This window comes from Pocillopora damicornis, chromosome 14 (assembly GCF_964200805.1).
Source record: "Pocillopora damicornis chromosome 14, jaPocDami1.2, whole genome shotgun sequence".
Classification (NCBI taxonomy): Eukaryota; Metazoa; Cnidaria; class Anthozoa; order Scleractinia; family Pocilloporidae; genus Pocillopora; species Pocillopora damicornis.
Window position 1 is genome coordinate 11330245 of NC_142683.1, and position 15711 is coordinate 11345955.

General features: G+C 40.1%; 1 protein-coding gene across 2 annotated transcripts in view; it reads right to left on the reverse strand.

Moving 5' to 3' along the window:
- Window positions 1–15711, reverse strand: part of LOC113666364 (uncharacterized) — a 31933-nt gene that overhangs the window by 8794 nt on the left and 7428 nt on the right. For both annotated transcript variants that reach the window (XM_027182141.2, XM_027182140.2), the window contains 19 exons: window positions 15606–15653; window positions 14477–14533; window positions 13923–13981; window positions 13023–13102; window positions 12110–12224; window positions 11567–11632; window positions 11238–11302; window positions 10737–10808; window positions 9995–10086; window positions 9577–9663; window positions 8836–8953; window positions 8634–8677; window positions 7884–7943; window positions 7323–7379; window positions 6728–6813; window positions 6070–6135; window positions 5572–5640; window positions 4610–4737; window positions 463–4349 (listed from right to left, as the gene is read on the reverse strand). In XM_027182141.2, coding sequence (XP_027037942.2) covers window positions 463–4349; window positions 4610–4737; window positions 5572–5640; window positions 6070–6135; window positions 6728–6813; window positions 7323–7379; window positions 7884–7943; window positions 8634–8677; window positions 8836–8953; window positions 9577–9663; window positions 9995–10086; window positions 10737–10808; window positions 11238–11302; window positions 11567–11632; window positions 12110–12224; window positions 13023–13102; window positions 13923–13981; window positions 14477–14533; window positions 15606–15653 — 5256 coding nt within the window. The remainder of the gene's footprint in view (window positions 1–462; window positions 4350–4609; window positions 4738–5571; window positions 5641–6069; window positions 6136–6727; window positions 6814–7322; window positions 7380–7883; window positions 7944–8633; window positions 8678–8835; window positions 8954–9576; window positions 9664–9994; window positions 10087–10736; window positions 10809–11237; window positions 11303–11566; window positions 11633–12109; window positions 12225–13022; window positions 13103–13922; window positions 13982–14476; window positions 14534–15605; window positions 15654–15711) is intronic.

A 15711-nucleotide genomic window follows, 5' to 3' on the forward strand; every position in this document is an offset into this window, starting at 1 on the left:
GGAATCAAGAGAGAGAGCGCTCACAGAAAACCTTCACGTTCGTATGTAGTGCAACATCAGTTACATATACAGCTGTTATAAGAAAGGTTGTCGGAAAAAAGCGTAAAAGTGCACGCGACCATCTCAAAAGGTATTGTGGTTGGTTTTCAGATCACGGCTCCTTGTCTCAGGATTTCAGGGAAATCTGAGAAAACATCACCGTAAGGACGAGGCATCGTGGGTTGGATGAATTCTTTTAGTCATGTGACTTATCAACACTAATTGATTACCGGATACCCAGATCACCTTTTGAGATTTTCGCGTGCAATTTTGTCCTTTTTGCTGATAACCTTTCTCGCAACAGCGGTATCACATACGCCTTTTCTTTGGCTTGTTTTTTTTGGTTAACGATACAAGTGTTGTTGATTCCTATTCCATACTAGAATCAAACATAAAGTGGTTTTGACTTTCACTCTCACCAACCTTCCACTCGTGAATGAATCCATTGTAAGGCGCATTTTCCCGTCTCTGTTCCATGTTGACCACAAGAGCTTCAAACGTTTCCACTGTGCGGCATAGCTTTTGAAGATACTCTTCGTCGCTCAGACACTCGTTGTTCTCGTCCTGCCCAATGCTGGCGCCGGATTGTTGTGTCTGGTAATAATGGCCACACTGCCGGTGCAAAGATGGCTTGCTTGGGTCAACAGCTGGCTTTGAATCACGCTGCTTGACAGGCAGTTGACACGTTTCAGGCAGTTTGCCTGGTTCGTATAAGTATTGCTGCTTTGGAGGAAGAGATGACAAAGAATTTTTTTGAAGATCTTTAATCTTCTGAATCTGTTCTTCGACTTCTCGTAGTCTTTCTTTCTCTTTGTCTCTCTCAGAAGAGGTTTCTGTTTCCTGACAGTTTCCCTCTGATTTCTTCTCCTTTAAAGACGTCGAATCAGTCGAAGCCTCATCTTCCGATTTCTGTTCGGATCTATCGGGAGACGCCCCCTTGGTGTTATTTAGCATTCCATGACCTGCACTTTCTGTTGCTGTGTCCTGTTCAGTAACTGTAGGAGAGTTAACGGAACTCACTTCATCCCCATTTCTAACGGAGTCACGATCATTACTTGACTTTTTCATTAAGGGTTCTTGTATATCAGAGTCTATATTACCAGTCGGCTTCGAATCCACTACCTCCCCCTCCTCGTGTTTACCTTTCTCAGAAATTTCACTTATCTGCTTCTTGGCCAAATCATTAAATATTTGATCCATATCAAGTTTGCTATTAACCTGATGTGAGAGGCCACTGCTCCACGACGAACTAAAACCGGTAGAGTTTTGAGGCGATGGAGAATGGAGGTCTTTTTCTGTCACCTCTTTGCTCTGTTTGCAAGGCGATACACCCTCAAGGTCTTCCTGTACATGTTCTTTATCGTGGTCATCATCATGGATTTCATGATCCTCTCTGTCCTTCAGCTTTTTCTCCATCTCAGTCAACTTTGATTGCTGCTGAAGTATCTGTTGAAACAGCTGTGCAATATGACCTTGATCTGAGTCATGCTGCTGCTGTTGCTGCTGATGCCGCAGCAACTCTTGTTGTTGTAAGATAAGCTGTTGCTGCTGAAGTAGCATCTGTGTCTGGAGCTGTTGCATCTGCTGCTGTTGACTTAACTGCGCTTGAGCTACAGAAACAGAGTAGCTGTTAGCATATGCAGATGACGGCGTACTTGTTGGGCTCGGCCTCACCCCTTGAACCAGAGGGGATGAAGGAGCCGATCCCTGACTGAAACTGTATGGTTGGCTACCTTCCGATCCAGGTAGAACAGGCTTACCAGGACTTCCACTATAAGGTGGGTAGGAAGAAGATGATGAGGATCCTCCGATGTTCTGTTGAGGATATTGTTTCCCATAATCGGACGAAGTCTGTCTAACCACACCTGGCGGATAAACTGCTTGTTCCTTACGAAGGTGCTCCTGTGGTGCTGGCTGGGGAACAGGAGAGGGTGGCCATCCTTGTGACGGATAGTTTGACTGTAGTTGCTGCACACCCTGTCTTCGCATTCCTCCAAATCCTTGTTGCTGCTCTTTTGAGTCTTGACGTGACAATGGCTGCCTATTAAATGGCGCCCCAGTTGATGGCAAAGGCTGTGAAGTTTGAGGATAAGCCCAGTTTGACGAAGATGCAGAGGGATTATGTGGCAGCAAACTAGCTCCAGGAGGCTGCATAACAGTGTGTTGGGATGGAAAGCCATCTCTAGGTTGTTGATGTGAGGGTTGACCAACCTGCGCACCCTTTTTGTCTATCTGGTAGGGATTATCACGTTGAGAGGACTTGCCACCACCTGGCTGCCCGGCCTGTTGAGCAGGACTGTATCCTGTATATTTCTGAGATAAACCTGGCATGGATGGCTGTGAAGGTGTATTAGAGATTGGCTGCTGCCGAGATACCCCTGATATCTGGCCAATTTGTGATGGAACTTGAGGAATAACTTCTGGCTTCGCAACGTTCTGTGGCTGAGGTGTCTTCTGGGGAAACTGTTGACCCTGCACTGGTTGTTGAGATTGCTGTTGTAGCGGTAAAGGTTGCGAGTATTGGGATTGTTTCTGAGGTGGTAAGGGTGGCTGGTAACCCTGAGGAGGCTGAATTGGTGAATGAAATTGTTGCTGCTTCGACAACTGCGGGGAATCTAGCTGACGAGTTGGCTGGAACTGCTGTGGATGTTGAGCTAATTCTCTTGGCTGTGGATGTGGAAACTGTTGTTGAAACTGCGGTGGTTGTTGAAACTGTTGATTAGAGTGTTGAACTTGATGAGGTGGCTGGGATTGTTGTTGCTGCTGCTGTGATTGCTTCTGAAACTGTGAAAGATTTTGAGGGGGCAGCAACGGTTGAGATTGTTGCTGAGGTTGCAAAGGTGGTTGAACCTGTGCCATTTTCTGTGGTTGAAGGGGATCCTTAAGTTGGGGTTGACTTGACGCGGGTAGCTGCTGTTGGGTATGTGGTTGTTGTGGTTGCTGCTGTCTTTGATACAGCGATTGTAGTGGTTGGAACTGTTGTAGAGGTGTCAGTTGTTGTTGAGGCTGCAAAGGTTGCTGAAGCACCTGCGGCTGCTGAGAGCCTGGGGGCTGTTGAGGCTGTCTTGGTTGTTGCTGATGCTGTGGTCGTTGAGGCTGCAAAGAAAGCGGAGCCTGCTGAGGATGCAAAGGCGGTGGAGGACGGAGAGGTTGTTGGGATAATCTGGGAAACTGAAATGGCTGACTTATCCAGCTTCGTGGAGGCTGCGGACTTGCACCAGGTAAAACAGGTTGTGAAATTGAACTGGATTGAACTGGTGGCTGATACCTCTGAGGCGCCACTGCCTGACTGGAATGCTGGTGCTGTGATGTTGGTTGGGGTCCTCTGGGAGCCTGAAACTGCTGCTGGGAAGTAAATGTTTGTAGTGGAAACCTATCTCTTTGCTGCTGTGCTATTCCAGGGTGTTGCCCTTGTGGCAAGTTTTGATTAGGTTGCATTGGTGGCTGAGGTGTCCTGTCCAACTGTGGAAACCCTTGAATGAGTTTCGCTTGATCATACGATGGCAATCCTTGAGGACCACCAGGAACATGTACCTGCCCAACTGCAAAGGGTGAAAGAGGCTGGTGACCTGTTGGTTTCTGACCGCCAGAGCTTTGACCAGGGGATTGTGGACCAGAAGTGTGTTGGGCAACAGAAGGATATTGATTAGGGGCTTGTTGACTTAGGGGTTTCTGACCAGGAAGTTGGTGACCATGAGGTTGGTGTCCTGGTGGCTGAGGTACTTGGTAGGTTTCTCCAGGATGGCCGGGCGGAAATCCAGGCTGACTCCCTGGCCGAATAGAGGGTCCCACAGGTACAGGATACGACATTCTTGGTGTGGAATGAATCAAGTGCTCAGCTGGTGTTGGCCCCCTAGGGCCTCCCTGTGAAAAGGGAACTGTAGAGTGTGGCTGTACAGCCGTATTAACTGGAGGTATAGAAACTTGCGAAGGAAGTGTTTGAGGAACCCTATGTTCTGGTACAGGTTGTGGAAGGACAGCGGGAGTTTGCACCCTGGGGTCACCTATCGAGAAAGGAGCCCTGCCTGTAAGTCTTGGTGAGCCAGATGGGTTAAACCTCCCATCAGGTGGGTGTGGAGGAGGACCACGAGGAAATGAAGTTGGCGGAAACGCCCCACCAGGAATCCTTGGATGTAAAAGGATTCCCTCAGGTGTAAGGTTGGGAACTCCAGGTCTCATTCCAGGGTTTGGTATCATTGGTCCTCCCGGGTAATGACTGGCTGAAGGAACAGGTACTGATGATGCTGGAGGATGAACAAGGTGGTCTGGTTTGACTGCTGAAGGGCGAACAGGTGGTGGCTTGGCTCTTTCTGCAAACATGAAACCAGTATGTAACGCATCAGAAACTTGACAGCTAGTAAACATACTTACATCATCAATAAGCGGACATGAGAAAACTTAAAGACTTAGGTTGCCCACAGCTAGAGCTGATAAGCCATTAATAAATCACACCCCTTGTTAATACTTAAAATACACAAATGAAACCGTAGTCCCAAAACAAAAATATTTTTAAAAAATCATGTGAAAACAGAAATAAGACTTAAAGCCTAAAAATTAATATGGTAATCACCTTTAGCCTTTTTCTCCTTCTCTTCAATCTTTGCCATTTCCTTTTTTCGATTTTCATAAAATTCCTTGAGATTCTCTTCTAGTTTTAAGACATTCTTCTCCAGTCCCTGATAGAATCGCAAACCACGGCTTACGGAAAAGAAAAGATACAACATTTCGTATTACATTCAAATTTACGTACCCAAGCTCAGATGCAACCAAATAACAAAATATTACTTTCTGTTACATCCATGAATGAAATATTAAAACCCAAACATCGGCCGAGTTCCATGTCCGAAAAATTTAGGAATGTTGGTAGCTTTAGCCTAGTTTGAAACAAATTGGCTGACAAAAACAACACATGTACTGCCAGCGTACGTTCTAAATTAAGGTAAACCTAATTTGTGTGCTTTCTAGCATGCCGGAGCTGATACTGGTTTCTGTGCTTAGAAGTGTAAAGAAGGATTTCTATACTACTTTCCCTTGGACGGAACTCCTGGTGTCAGATCAAAATTACCTTTTTTCCCTTTATGAATGGTAAGGTGAATTATTTGGTGCAAGTGTTTTATCAATTACCTATTCATTTCTATGACCACTAGCTTTTTTAGTTTTGAACTTGTTTCGTTATGTTAGGAAGTACAGCTTTATACTACCTACGCATTCCCAAATGTCGCAGTTTTTACTAAAACTTAAACTGCTACAATGCAGTTCAAATTAGTAACTTTGTTAGTAACTAATTCCGTTCGGGAGCTTTTGGTCGTCATTTTGCAGTTTCTAAGCACAGTGCTACGCATTGCGACAAATGTAAGCTTATGTTCCGTTTAATTTACGTTGCAAAGTGTCTTACTGACAAACACAACAAGGTGACCTGCTTCAGGATCAAAGCTGGAGCTTTGGACCTGGAGTTCTATGCACAAGCCACTGAGCCAACACATCTACCATATCATTTATATAGCCAACGGAAGCATAAGTGAAAATGTTTACCTGAGCTTCTCTTTCAGTTCAAAAAATGTATCGTGTGACAAAATAAATGATTGCACCGCATCATCACGCCTGCAAAAAAAGAAGTGTTCTTACTTTGGTCGCAAACAAATTTTGCTTAGAAGACCGGAAAGGTCCTTTAATCGTTAATTGTTTGGAATTGAATTTTAGAAGTGAAATCAACAGCACAAACTTTAATAAAAGAGCTGAACTCGCAAATGGGAATTTATTCATTCTGGCATTTTAGCGAAATATGGTCTCCACCCAGCAAGCTTTTACGCTCCTTTACAAAGGTTTAGTCTCAATGCTTGATGAAATTGTACCTTAGCGCAAACCATACTAATAGGGAGTACTCTACTTGCCAGAGGTTCTCAAATCATGTGGCACTATGTAACTGAGGATAGGAAAGCCATAAGCCACAAGAAAAATTATTACACTGAGGCTTGCGCTAATCTTAAGACTACCAAAACCTTCCCCAAACTGAGATGGAAACGGTGTTACCTTTGTGCTGTTTCTTTAACAGCTTGTCTTGTTGGTGCATACTTTGCGTTAGCTTCAGTGAGTGCCCTGAAAGAACACCAAAAGGCATCAAAAGAGGGCAGGTACCTCAGAGTACTTAGAACTCATTCTTTGCAATGACGATGTAAATGAAGATGGTAAATGACAGTGATAGATGATGTTATTCAGTAAATGACACTGGCATATTCAAGCTAGGCCGTTAAACTAGGTCCATGGTGACAAATTTCCTGCATAGTGTTTGGAAAGTTTAACGACCTTGCATACCACGAGTCACCTATATCTCCGTGGTAGAGCATCTGTAGTGCTAATGTGAAGGTCGTAGCTTTGACACCTGTCGGAAGCACTTGAAGTTCCTTTTTCTGAGTATGCCTGTGTCATTTACTGAACCACATCATTCTAGCTCCACACACGACGCTTTCAGAATTGTTGGTCCAAACTGCATTTAAGACTCCTGTCCCACGTGGACCTGGCATATTGCCTCACTGACAAGAGTTCTCCGTAGCTCAGTTACTAGAGCATCCGATTGCAAAACCGGAAATATATTGGGTACTAATTCCTACTGTACATAGATCTCTGAAATGTTTCCTCGTGAAGGGCCGATTGTATCATCTAAGAAAATGATTAGACTTTGGTGGCTCACTTTAAAATTTTTGGCTGAGCATCCAAATTGGCTTGTATCAGTGCACACTTGCCATCATGCTTCTTCAGTTGCTCTTCAAAGTAAACCTGAAAGATGTAAACAAGACCATTTTCACAAACATATATACAAAGTCCTGACTGAGTTTACTATAAAATCACTCGTAAGAATTCAATTACATTGTGCACATATGCTTTTCAGCCAACTTTTGATCAAATGGAAGCAAGTTAGGTTCTCCACGGTTCACTAAAACACAATCATGTCTAGTGATCTCAAATAAAATAGAAAGTAAAGAGAGCAACCAAGACTCAAAACTGACAAAAAAAATAGGGTTGAGGCGGTTTTGGATCATTTTGTTCTTCATTCTTTTATGTAAAAAATAGCTCTCACAGGGCCTCTCCAGTATACGAGTGCTAATTGCTACTGATGAACTGTCGAGCAAACCGAACAAAAGGCCTTGGGTTAACTAGTTTGATGGGCAACAACCCTAAATGTTAACCATCATATTTGATAACATCCATAATTGAATCAAGCTCTTATCATTAGAAGGCTGTGTTAAAGAAAACCAAGTAATATTGATTAAACATGTGACAAGTACCATCTTGTTTCCATCTTCCCTTGTGACGAGAAGTTGCGTGATGTCGTCATCAGCCAACTATGAGAAACACACTGGTCATTAATACAGTATCGATTGTAATAACTGAAGATATATAAACAATTTCACTTCAATCAAATAGTACATGAACGTATCATTCAAAAAATTACTTGTTATATGCATTTTGGGTTGGTATTATACGTATATACACCGTCCAGAAAGGTAGCAACAACAGCAGAGGTTGAGGAACACAAACACAATGCTTGTATACAGCCGAGCTTATTAACAAGTCCTTGGCCTGTTCCAGGCTTGGCTGATTGTCCAAGGAGTGAGGAACAAACAGCAGTTGTTATTGTCAGGGAACAGTTGACCCCGTAGTCGTTTGTGTACCTGCTCTTTCACTCACTTCCACTGAGCTAGAACAAGCCACAGGCTAACAAGTTCTCTGAAGCTCAGCAGTATAGCATCAGGCTTCAAAATAAAAAGGTCTAAGGAGACTTAGATAATTATTTGTTTATGGCACGTTCATGAAACATTTGTAACACTTGTAAACAGAAGTTGTACCTCTTTTCTTAACTCTGCCTCAAGCTGCTTTCTTTGAGACTTCATGTGGTCCACCTTAGACTGGAATCATTTGAAATAAAGAAAATGAAAGGCAACTGTCAGTACATTGAATGAAACATGTTAGGGAAACAAACAGGATCAACCAATGTGACTAACATGCCTCAGTAAAATGCAAGGTAGAAATCCACTTCATAGGTGAGGTTTTACATCATAGTAAAAATGTTACAATTTAGAATAACGTCCAGGTTACCCTGCTAACTTGAAATGCCAGGGAAACAGAGAAGGGTTCGAGATATCAGAGAATACACGTCAAATGAAAGTAAATTACCATATTTACTCAATTAAATGCTGCCCTCAACTACATGCCATACCCAATGAGGGGAATGTATAGTTCATTTGGGAATTATGAGAAAATAGTCCACACCATTCTTCGAAGTGATATCGTAAAGTTTCTGTGTCACACAATGTTTGTAAATGATTTAAAATAATTGTTTTCAGTGATTAAGAAAGATGACTTTTAGATTACCACCACCTCCCCACAAAAACATTTGGATAGAAGGCCTCATTTAGTTTGAGTCAGATAGAAATACTGGTAGCTAAGTTTAAATTACAGCCTGGGGTTCAACTGTGTTGTTTTGGTCCTCTGTTCTCCAAAAAGATAGACCCTAAAAAACAACCAACATCTAACACTAGATGTACAAAAAAGATAACACAACACTCCATTTCAAGTCCAAAAAGAGTAAGACTTACAATAAGATCTCTGAGACGTTGAACTGCTCCATCATCAATTGGAGCTGAAGATAAAAAACAACAAAAAACTTCATATACTTGTACGTCCAGCCTTTTCATCTCAGAGCGGTGTTTGCATGACATTGTACATATATCACCAGACAAAAGCAGCCTACAACATGTTTAAAATGCTCCAGTACTACAGGACTACTGGTGCACTTACTGTCTATGATGTTGAGAGATGGTAAAGCTGCTATTAGTCCTTCTGAGGGCCCAGACAGCAAGACTAAGTTATGCTTGTGCTCATTAAAAACTTTCATCAGCTCAGAGTTTGTCTGCATCTGTAGTATAGGACAAAGTTTATTAAAAAGGCAAAATATTACTATTTATATCATAAAAAGCTAACTGATCTTTATATGAGGGTATGTAAACTGAAGTCAGTTCAGTTATGCCCTGTGAACCATTAACCTGAGGCATAGAATTGTTAACTTTTGACCCCTTACTGTGACTAGAAATAATAACCCTGAATCAAAGGTCACAAGAATGGAGAAAATGATCGATAGCCTAAGTGGCTCTTGATTGTTAAGCAAATTCTCCTGGTCAGTACCTTCAGGAAATGAATTGAGAACAGTATGGAGAATATGCATACCGACGTTAAGATGTAAAGGGGTTAGGAGATGATGTCTTGTTGTGGTTGTTTTTGGCGAGCTAACGGCACTTGCTAAACTTCTTAGAAGGCATGCACTTGTTTGATCAGGAAAAATTTCAAAAATAGTTTTCAGAGCAGGCATGCACTTGTTTGATCTGGAAAAACGTCAAAAATATTTTCAGAGCTGAGCATCTGGTGGGATAGAAAAGATACATATTTCAAGAGTTCAGCTACATACTCTCACTGACCATAGGTAATGACTAAACCCAGATTGGATAGTACTGATACGCATGATATTTATTGAGATGAACTTACTGCCTTCTTGTGTGATTGTTGGCATTGTTCAAGTTCTTTCTCAAAATCCTTCCTCTCTGGCGGGGGGGTCATTGGACCAACAAGCTCCTGTCAAATGTGGAATTGTTTGCAAATTGAAGGTTATAAGTCTTGTTTGAGGGAACTGATTTGTCAGTTTGTTGTAGTCTTATGCTTTTGGTGTAACATTCACATATATATTGTTCATAGTGTTAGGACAATTTTCATCATTTGAGTAGGCAATGTTGCTATTTCTAGTTCATTGGTTATCATGTTAAAATTGTGAATGAGTCATTGCTAGGGTGCTGGCCGCTGTTGCCTTCATTGTGAGACGTCAGCTGTAACAAAGTAAACCAACTTTCCAAATTGAGTCCACTGAGAATACTTAAGTCATATTGTGTCAAGTAAAAATTAAACCAACCAGTAATTCCTTTTCTTTTTGCATGTCCTCTTCCAACATTTTCACAAGAGAAGTTAACAAATCTTCTACTTTGGAACCAATCTTTGTCAGTTCTATAATAAAAACAATTATTCCCACTTAGGATCCATGTAGTTATTGATGGTTGTATGATAAGCTGAATGGTACACCCAGTTTGATTGGTTCTTACTTATGATCTATTCAAAGACAGATGCATAAATGACATCATTATTTGCAACGTTTTGTTTTGTTATCATAAGGTGACTCACGAGTCTGTGCCTCATGTGCCATTTTTTTGTTCTTTCTTCATTTTGATGTCACCTGTGATCTACTACTGAACAGATGCACCACAACATGGAATCTATTTGCTACCTAGATTATTTGTCAGAGCTCAACATGGTTTGGTTATGACCCAATACGTCAAACCCATTTTCCTCAGAAATAAAGTTGATGCAAATTAAATTGTTTGCTGATTGTTCAAAGAAAATTGTGACCTAAAATGTGAAATTAAAAAGATAACCATATTCATAAAGGAGTTATGACTTAAATAGGTTATAAGTACTCTCAAGTTTTTTTTTTTTGCAACAGCATAGAACTAAGAGCATGTTTCTTACTCTAATACTTAATCAATTGTTGAAACATATTTGGGCAGACTCTAAGAGATTCAGAAACTTTTTCTGGAAGAGTGTTGCTAAAATTAGTTACAGGTCTGTTGTAATGTTAGGAGTGAAGTAAATTTTTGTACCTTCTATGTTATTTTCCACTTCTTTTAAATTTCCATCTTTCTTCAAAGAGTCACTTTTCTGTTTCACAGCAGCTGTGTGAGAGACAAAATTTGGTTAAACAAGGAAAAAAAATTAAGTTGAACGATGATTAACCAAAATAACCATCAAAAGTTTAGCAGACTCCTCTGATCAGCAGTCTATCTCACGAGTGCAGGCTCAGGTGAAATGTTGCAACTAGAATAATACCCAGTCTTTGAGTTCTCAAGCAGCTTTGAAAGTAGCATTTGTTTTCCCCACCAAACCTCCCCTTATCCTGACATCATTCTCTCACAAAGTTAACAAGTGCCTAAAAAATTTGGGCCTATAGCTATGTTATGAAGATTTACCATTCATAGGGGAGGTATTCTTTCTAGCAGGAGACAATGAAAACCCCCTTGGCACACAACTTCCCAATGCACAAAGCAGTAGATTACACTCTACAGAGTTATAAACATTCACAGAGAATTAGTTCTCTCGCTAACCTGGCAGTGTGTCATATCCTTCAGGTTCCAGAAGATCATCAATATGAAGGTCAGCCAAAGCTTTACTGAATTGAAAAGAGTATGAAAAACAACAATCAGGATCACTTTTCACATCACAACATCATTGTCACTTTCCACCTTCATAAATGAACTCTGTAACTTTACTACAAGTTTTCCTCTCTCTGCTCAAACTAGTCCTCGTTTGTTCAAGACTGTATTCATTTATATTCCTATACCTTACCACTGACACCAACTTTGATAGTATGTACCATGGAATAGTGTACATTTACTGAGGGTGTAAATACAAGATGTGACATGAGTATCTTTACCTTAGCAACTGATTTTTCTGGTCAATGGAACTCACATATCGTCTGAGTAATTTTGCTTTCTCCTCACTGCAAGAATCATTACAATTATCACATCTATCAAATTGAATAACCAAAAATGCCTACAGTAGACGCAGTGACTATGGCTATTTATAGATCCTCTGTGTTTTTCATGTTTTTAGCTCCTTGCATTCAAAAGAGAGAGGGGGAGAGAGAGAGGGGAGGGAAAGAGAAAGAGGCTACAGCTCTAAACTGGAACTTTTGTTTTATTCCTAATTTACATAATCTCTTCTTGGCAAAGGGCATTGTGAGAGCCTAATGCCCTGTTTTGCTCCTGGTCATAGCATCCCCTTGTTGGCCCCCAAGTATTGGCCATACCAAGTGGTTCAACAGTGGTTTTAAAAGGATAAATTTATTATTAACATAATGTAGACTTTGAGTACTTACACTTTCCTACCAAGCCTGTTGAGCAAGATCAGTTTTCTGCCTTAAAATGAGACAAAAAGCTTATTTACAACATTACATGATTTTGACAAAGTTTCTGACCTGTACAATGAGGAGTCTGTGTGTGCCTCAATTGGAATGAGTCTTTGGAAGATGTCTGGACCAGACACACTGGAGTCACATGGTTGAAATGGAATGGGCTTCACAAGAGGTGCAGCTGTGAATCAAGTCAAGTCATATTTTAGTATTAATCATATTATTAATTAACTATTAAGAAATACTTCTTCCTCAAGAAAAATAATTTTTATACTGTTGAAAGGCATGCCACAATTATACCGTCAGTACTACCAAGCTACTGGTTGCTTTTCTTTTTCCTGCACCATAATGAGTTTAGAAAATGTCAATGTCCATATGCATGTGTAATCATGACAATAAAAACATTCCAGTGAGGGCTATACCCTGAAATTTTGGCCAGACAAACTCAGTCAGTCAAGGATGTCTCATATCACCTGGGATTTCACAACACATTGTTATTTTCACTGCAAAAAAAACCATCCTGGGGACCCATCATGCCTAACCTGTCAAACATTACACATTGCTAAACATCTTAACCTCCTACAGAGCCAAACATATAAATTTAAAATCTTATCAGTCAGATAATTGACCATTAACTCCCATGAGTGACCAATATAGAATTTCTCATTACATCATCAATACAATATCAAGTGGACAAGTGATGAGAATAGAGACATATATCAATTAGGGGATTATTAACTGATTTAATACCAAATTCTCTGAACTAGCATAACAAGAACTGTATGGCAGACAGTAAGAAGAGTTACTGATAGGATCTTGGGAGTGAAAGGGTAAACAGGGTATGCATTTTCAGAAGTGCTTGCCTACTTTCATCCTGCCAAAAATTTGCAAAAGGAATTGTTTTGCATTCACAGTTCCAAAAGTAGAGTGGACCAAATAGAATCTTTATCATTCAATAATTTTCAGACAAATTTATGACCTTTTATTTCTGGCAAGGCATCCAGCTCAGGTACAGCTTCATGGTAAATAAAATCATTGTCTTTAACTGCACCCTGGTACCTGGAAATAACAGCAAAGGTTTAAAAATAAAAAGTTAAGGTAAGTGGTGTTAAACTCCCAAGAGTTACCAGTATGTAAATAGTTTGTAATCCTCATGGAAATCAAGGAGACTGGTAAATTGTGTGAAAAAAGTAACGTCTGTAATTGAACCAGGTAGCTCACCCTGCCAGAGCTTATCCCAGTTTCCTAGCATAAAGTGACTTGGAGTATTACTACTCTCCCCTGGATAGGATGCTAGTTCATTGTAAGGTTACCCCCCTCCCCTCCCCTTAACATTTCATCAGGCTTCCTTGACAATTTGCCAATACCCATTTATACTCCTGGGCGGAGAGAGACAAAACACAGTGACCTGGCCAAGTCTCAAAACCTGGACTTCTCAACTTAGAGTCCACAGCACAATTTACGTAATGAAGATAACCCTACTAGGCATGTAACTGCAATACAAAGAAAATTGCAATTGCAGATAATAGGAAGTGTAAGCACAAATGGTTGCTCCTCAAAGGAAATTGCTTTACACTTAATGTTCAACCTCATGTATGGTTACAAGTTAACCCTTTAACTCCCATGAATGACCAAGACAGAATTTCTCCTAGCAATATCAACAATATAAACCAGATAAATGACGAGAATAAAGAAAAACATCAATTTGGGGATAATTAGTTGATCCAATACTAAATTCTCTGAATTAACATCATACGAATTGTAGGATTGATAGTAAGGAGAATTACAAATTTGATCTGGGAGTCAAAGGGTTAACACAGTTTAGCTTAGTGAAGTTCAACTTTGCATCTGCTAGTAATAAACAGAAAATGTTACTTACTTGTTGCTTACAACATCTACAACAAACTGTAAAACCTCCTGAGTTCGTTCAGGTTGACCCTTAAAAAAACATGGCATCCAAAAAATCACTAACTGTATTTTCCTTTAACACATGGCATCCTAAACAGGATTCTAGATTCTCATAACACCAAAGGACTTGGGAAACATGTAACACTTAACAACTGCCTACTTTCACACCAAACATATGGTAATATCAACTGCTGCCAAGTTTAATGATCTGCCTGATTCCTAATGCAAAAGTATCATTGAGGTAGTTTATGAGCCAAAAGCATGTCCTACTGAAGATACCCTTGCCCGTTTTGTTGGCATGAAATGAGAGAGTGTATTGGCACTTTCCTTAGAATAGAAATCCAGCTTCAGGTTTTCCCTCTAAATAGTTTCATGTCCCTTGACAGTTAGGCAGCAAAGATGGCAAAGAATTTAGATGGAACTCATTTCCTGTTATAGGTTTGGACAGTTTGGGTTGGTGACCCCAGTAAAAGTTTTTGCATTGTGATGTGATAGGGTCAATCTCAAGAAAGACAGTCAAATTACCTTGGATGCCTTTTGTGCTTCTGTTATCTTTTGTGATGCTGCTTTCAAATAAGCAACCTAAACCAAAGGTTCATACAACAGTTAATGCTCTGTCATCACATGTCACATTCAGCATTTCCCACATTAAAACTAACTTAAGCAACAAATAAAAACCAGTAAACTCCAATTTGCAATACTCAGAATATACTGTTTCTTTGACTGAAGCATCACTGCAAAGGCCACCTGCCTCAGGGAGGCTGCTGCGGCAAAGTTCAACAGAACCAATTTCAAACTGTTGTTTCATTCACGTTTATTGAAGTAACCTGTGTTTAACTGATTTTGATAGTCCATTAACCCTTTAATTCCCATGGGTGACCAAGGCAGGCTTTCACCTCACAATACCAATACAGTATCAAGTGGACGAGTGGTGAGAATTCAGAATAAAAATCAATAAGGGGCTTATCAGTTGATCCAATACCAAATTCTCAGAACTAACATCATGAGAATTGTATGGCTGATAGTAAGGAGAATTACTGATGAGATTATGGGAATGAAAGGGTTCGCAACAAAAGTTTGTATGTAATAAGCCTGAAACTAAGTAATTCAATTGGTTCTTACAAATAACTGATTGGAGGACAGATGCATTTATGACATCACCAATAACACCCTTTTGCTTCTTCATTAAATAAAAAAAATAGAATCCATGTTGATGTGGGTCTTTTCAGGACTAGATCACAGAGGATATCAAAATGTGGTGAGACCATCAGTGACATACTGGCCTACACCATATGCCACTTTCTGTTCTTAACTCTTTACACCCTAACATCAGCATGCATATTCTCCAAACTGTTTTCTATACAATTCCTAAGGTGCTAACAAAAAGAATTTGTTTATCAGTCAAGAGAATAATTATTTAGTTGGTGATCATTTCCTTTATTCTCATGACCTTACTGTGTGATGCAGAGGTTATACTGTTGGGAGAAATTAGATGCTGGTCACTATCGGGGGTTAAAGGGTTAACTCATTTTTGATGTCATCTGTGATCTATTACTGAACAGACACATGGCAATATGGAATGTATTTAAAAAATGTTTCTAATTTATTACCAAGTTCATTAACCATAAAATTTATATCACAATAGAATTGTTACCTTCTCGCCAAATTTTTGATTTTCATCTGCATTATTTGACATATATATCTGCAATAAAATATAGGCAATTTAAAGGAACAGTACTGTCACCTAAATTGTCAAATAT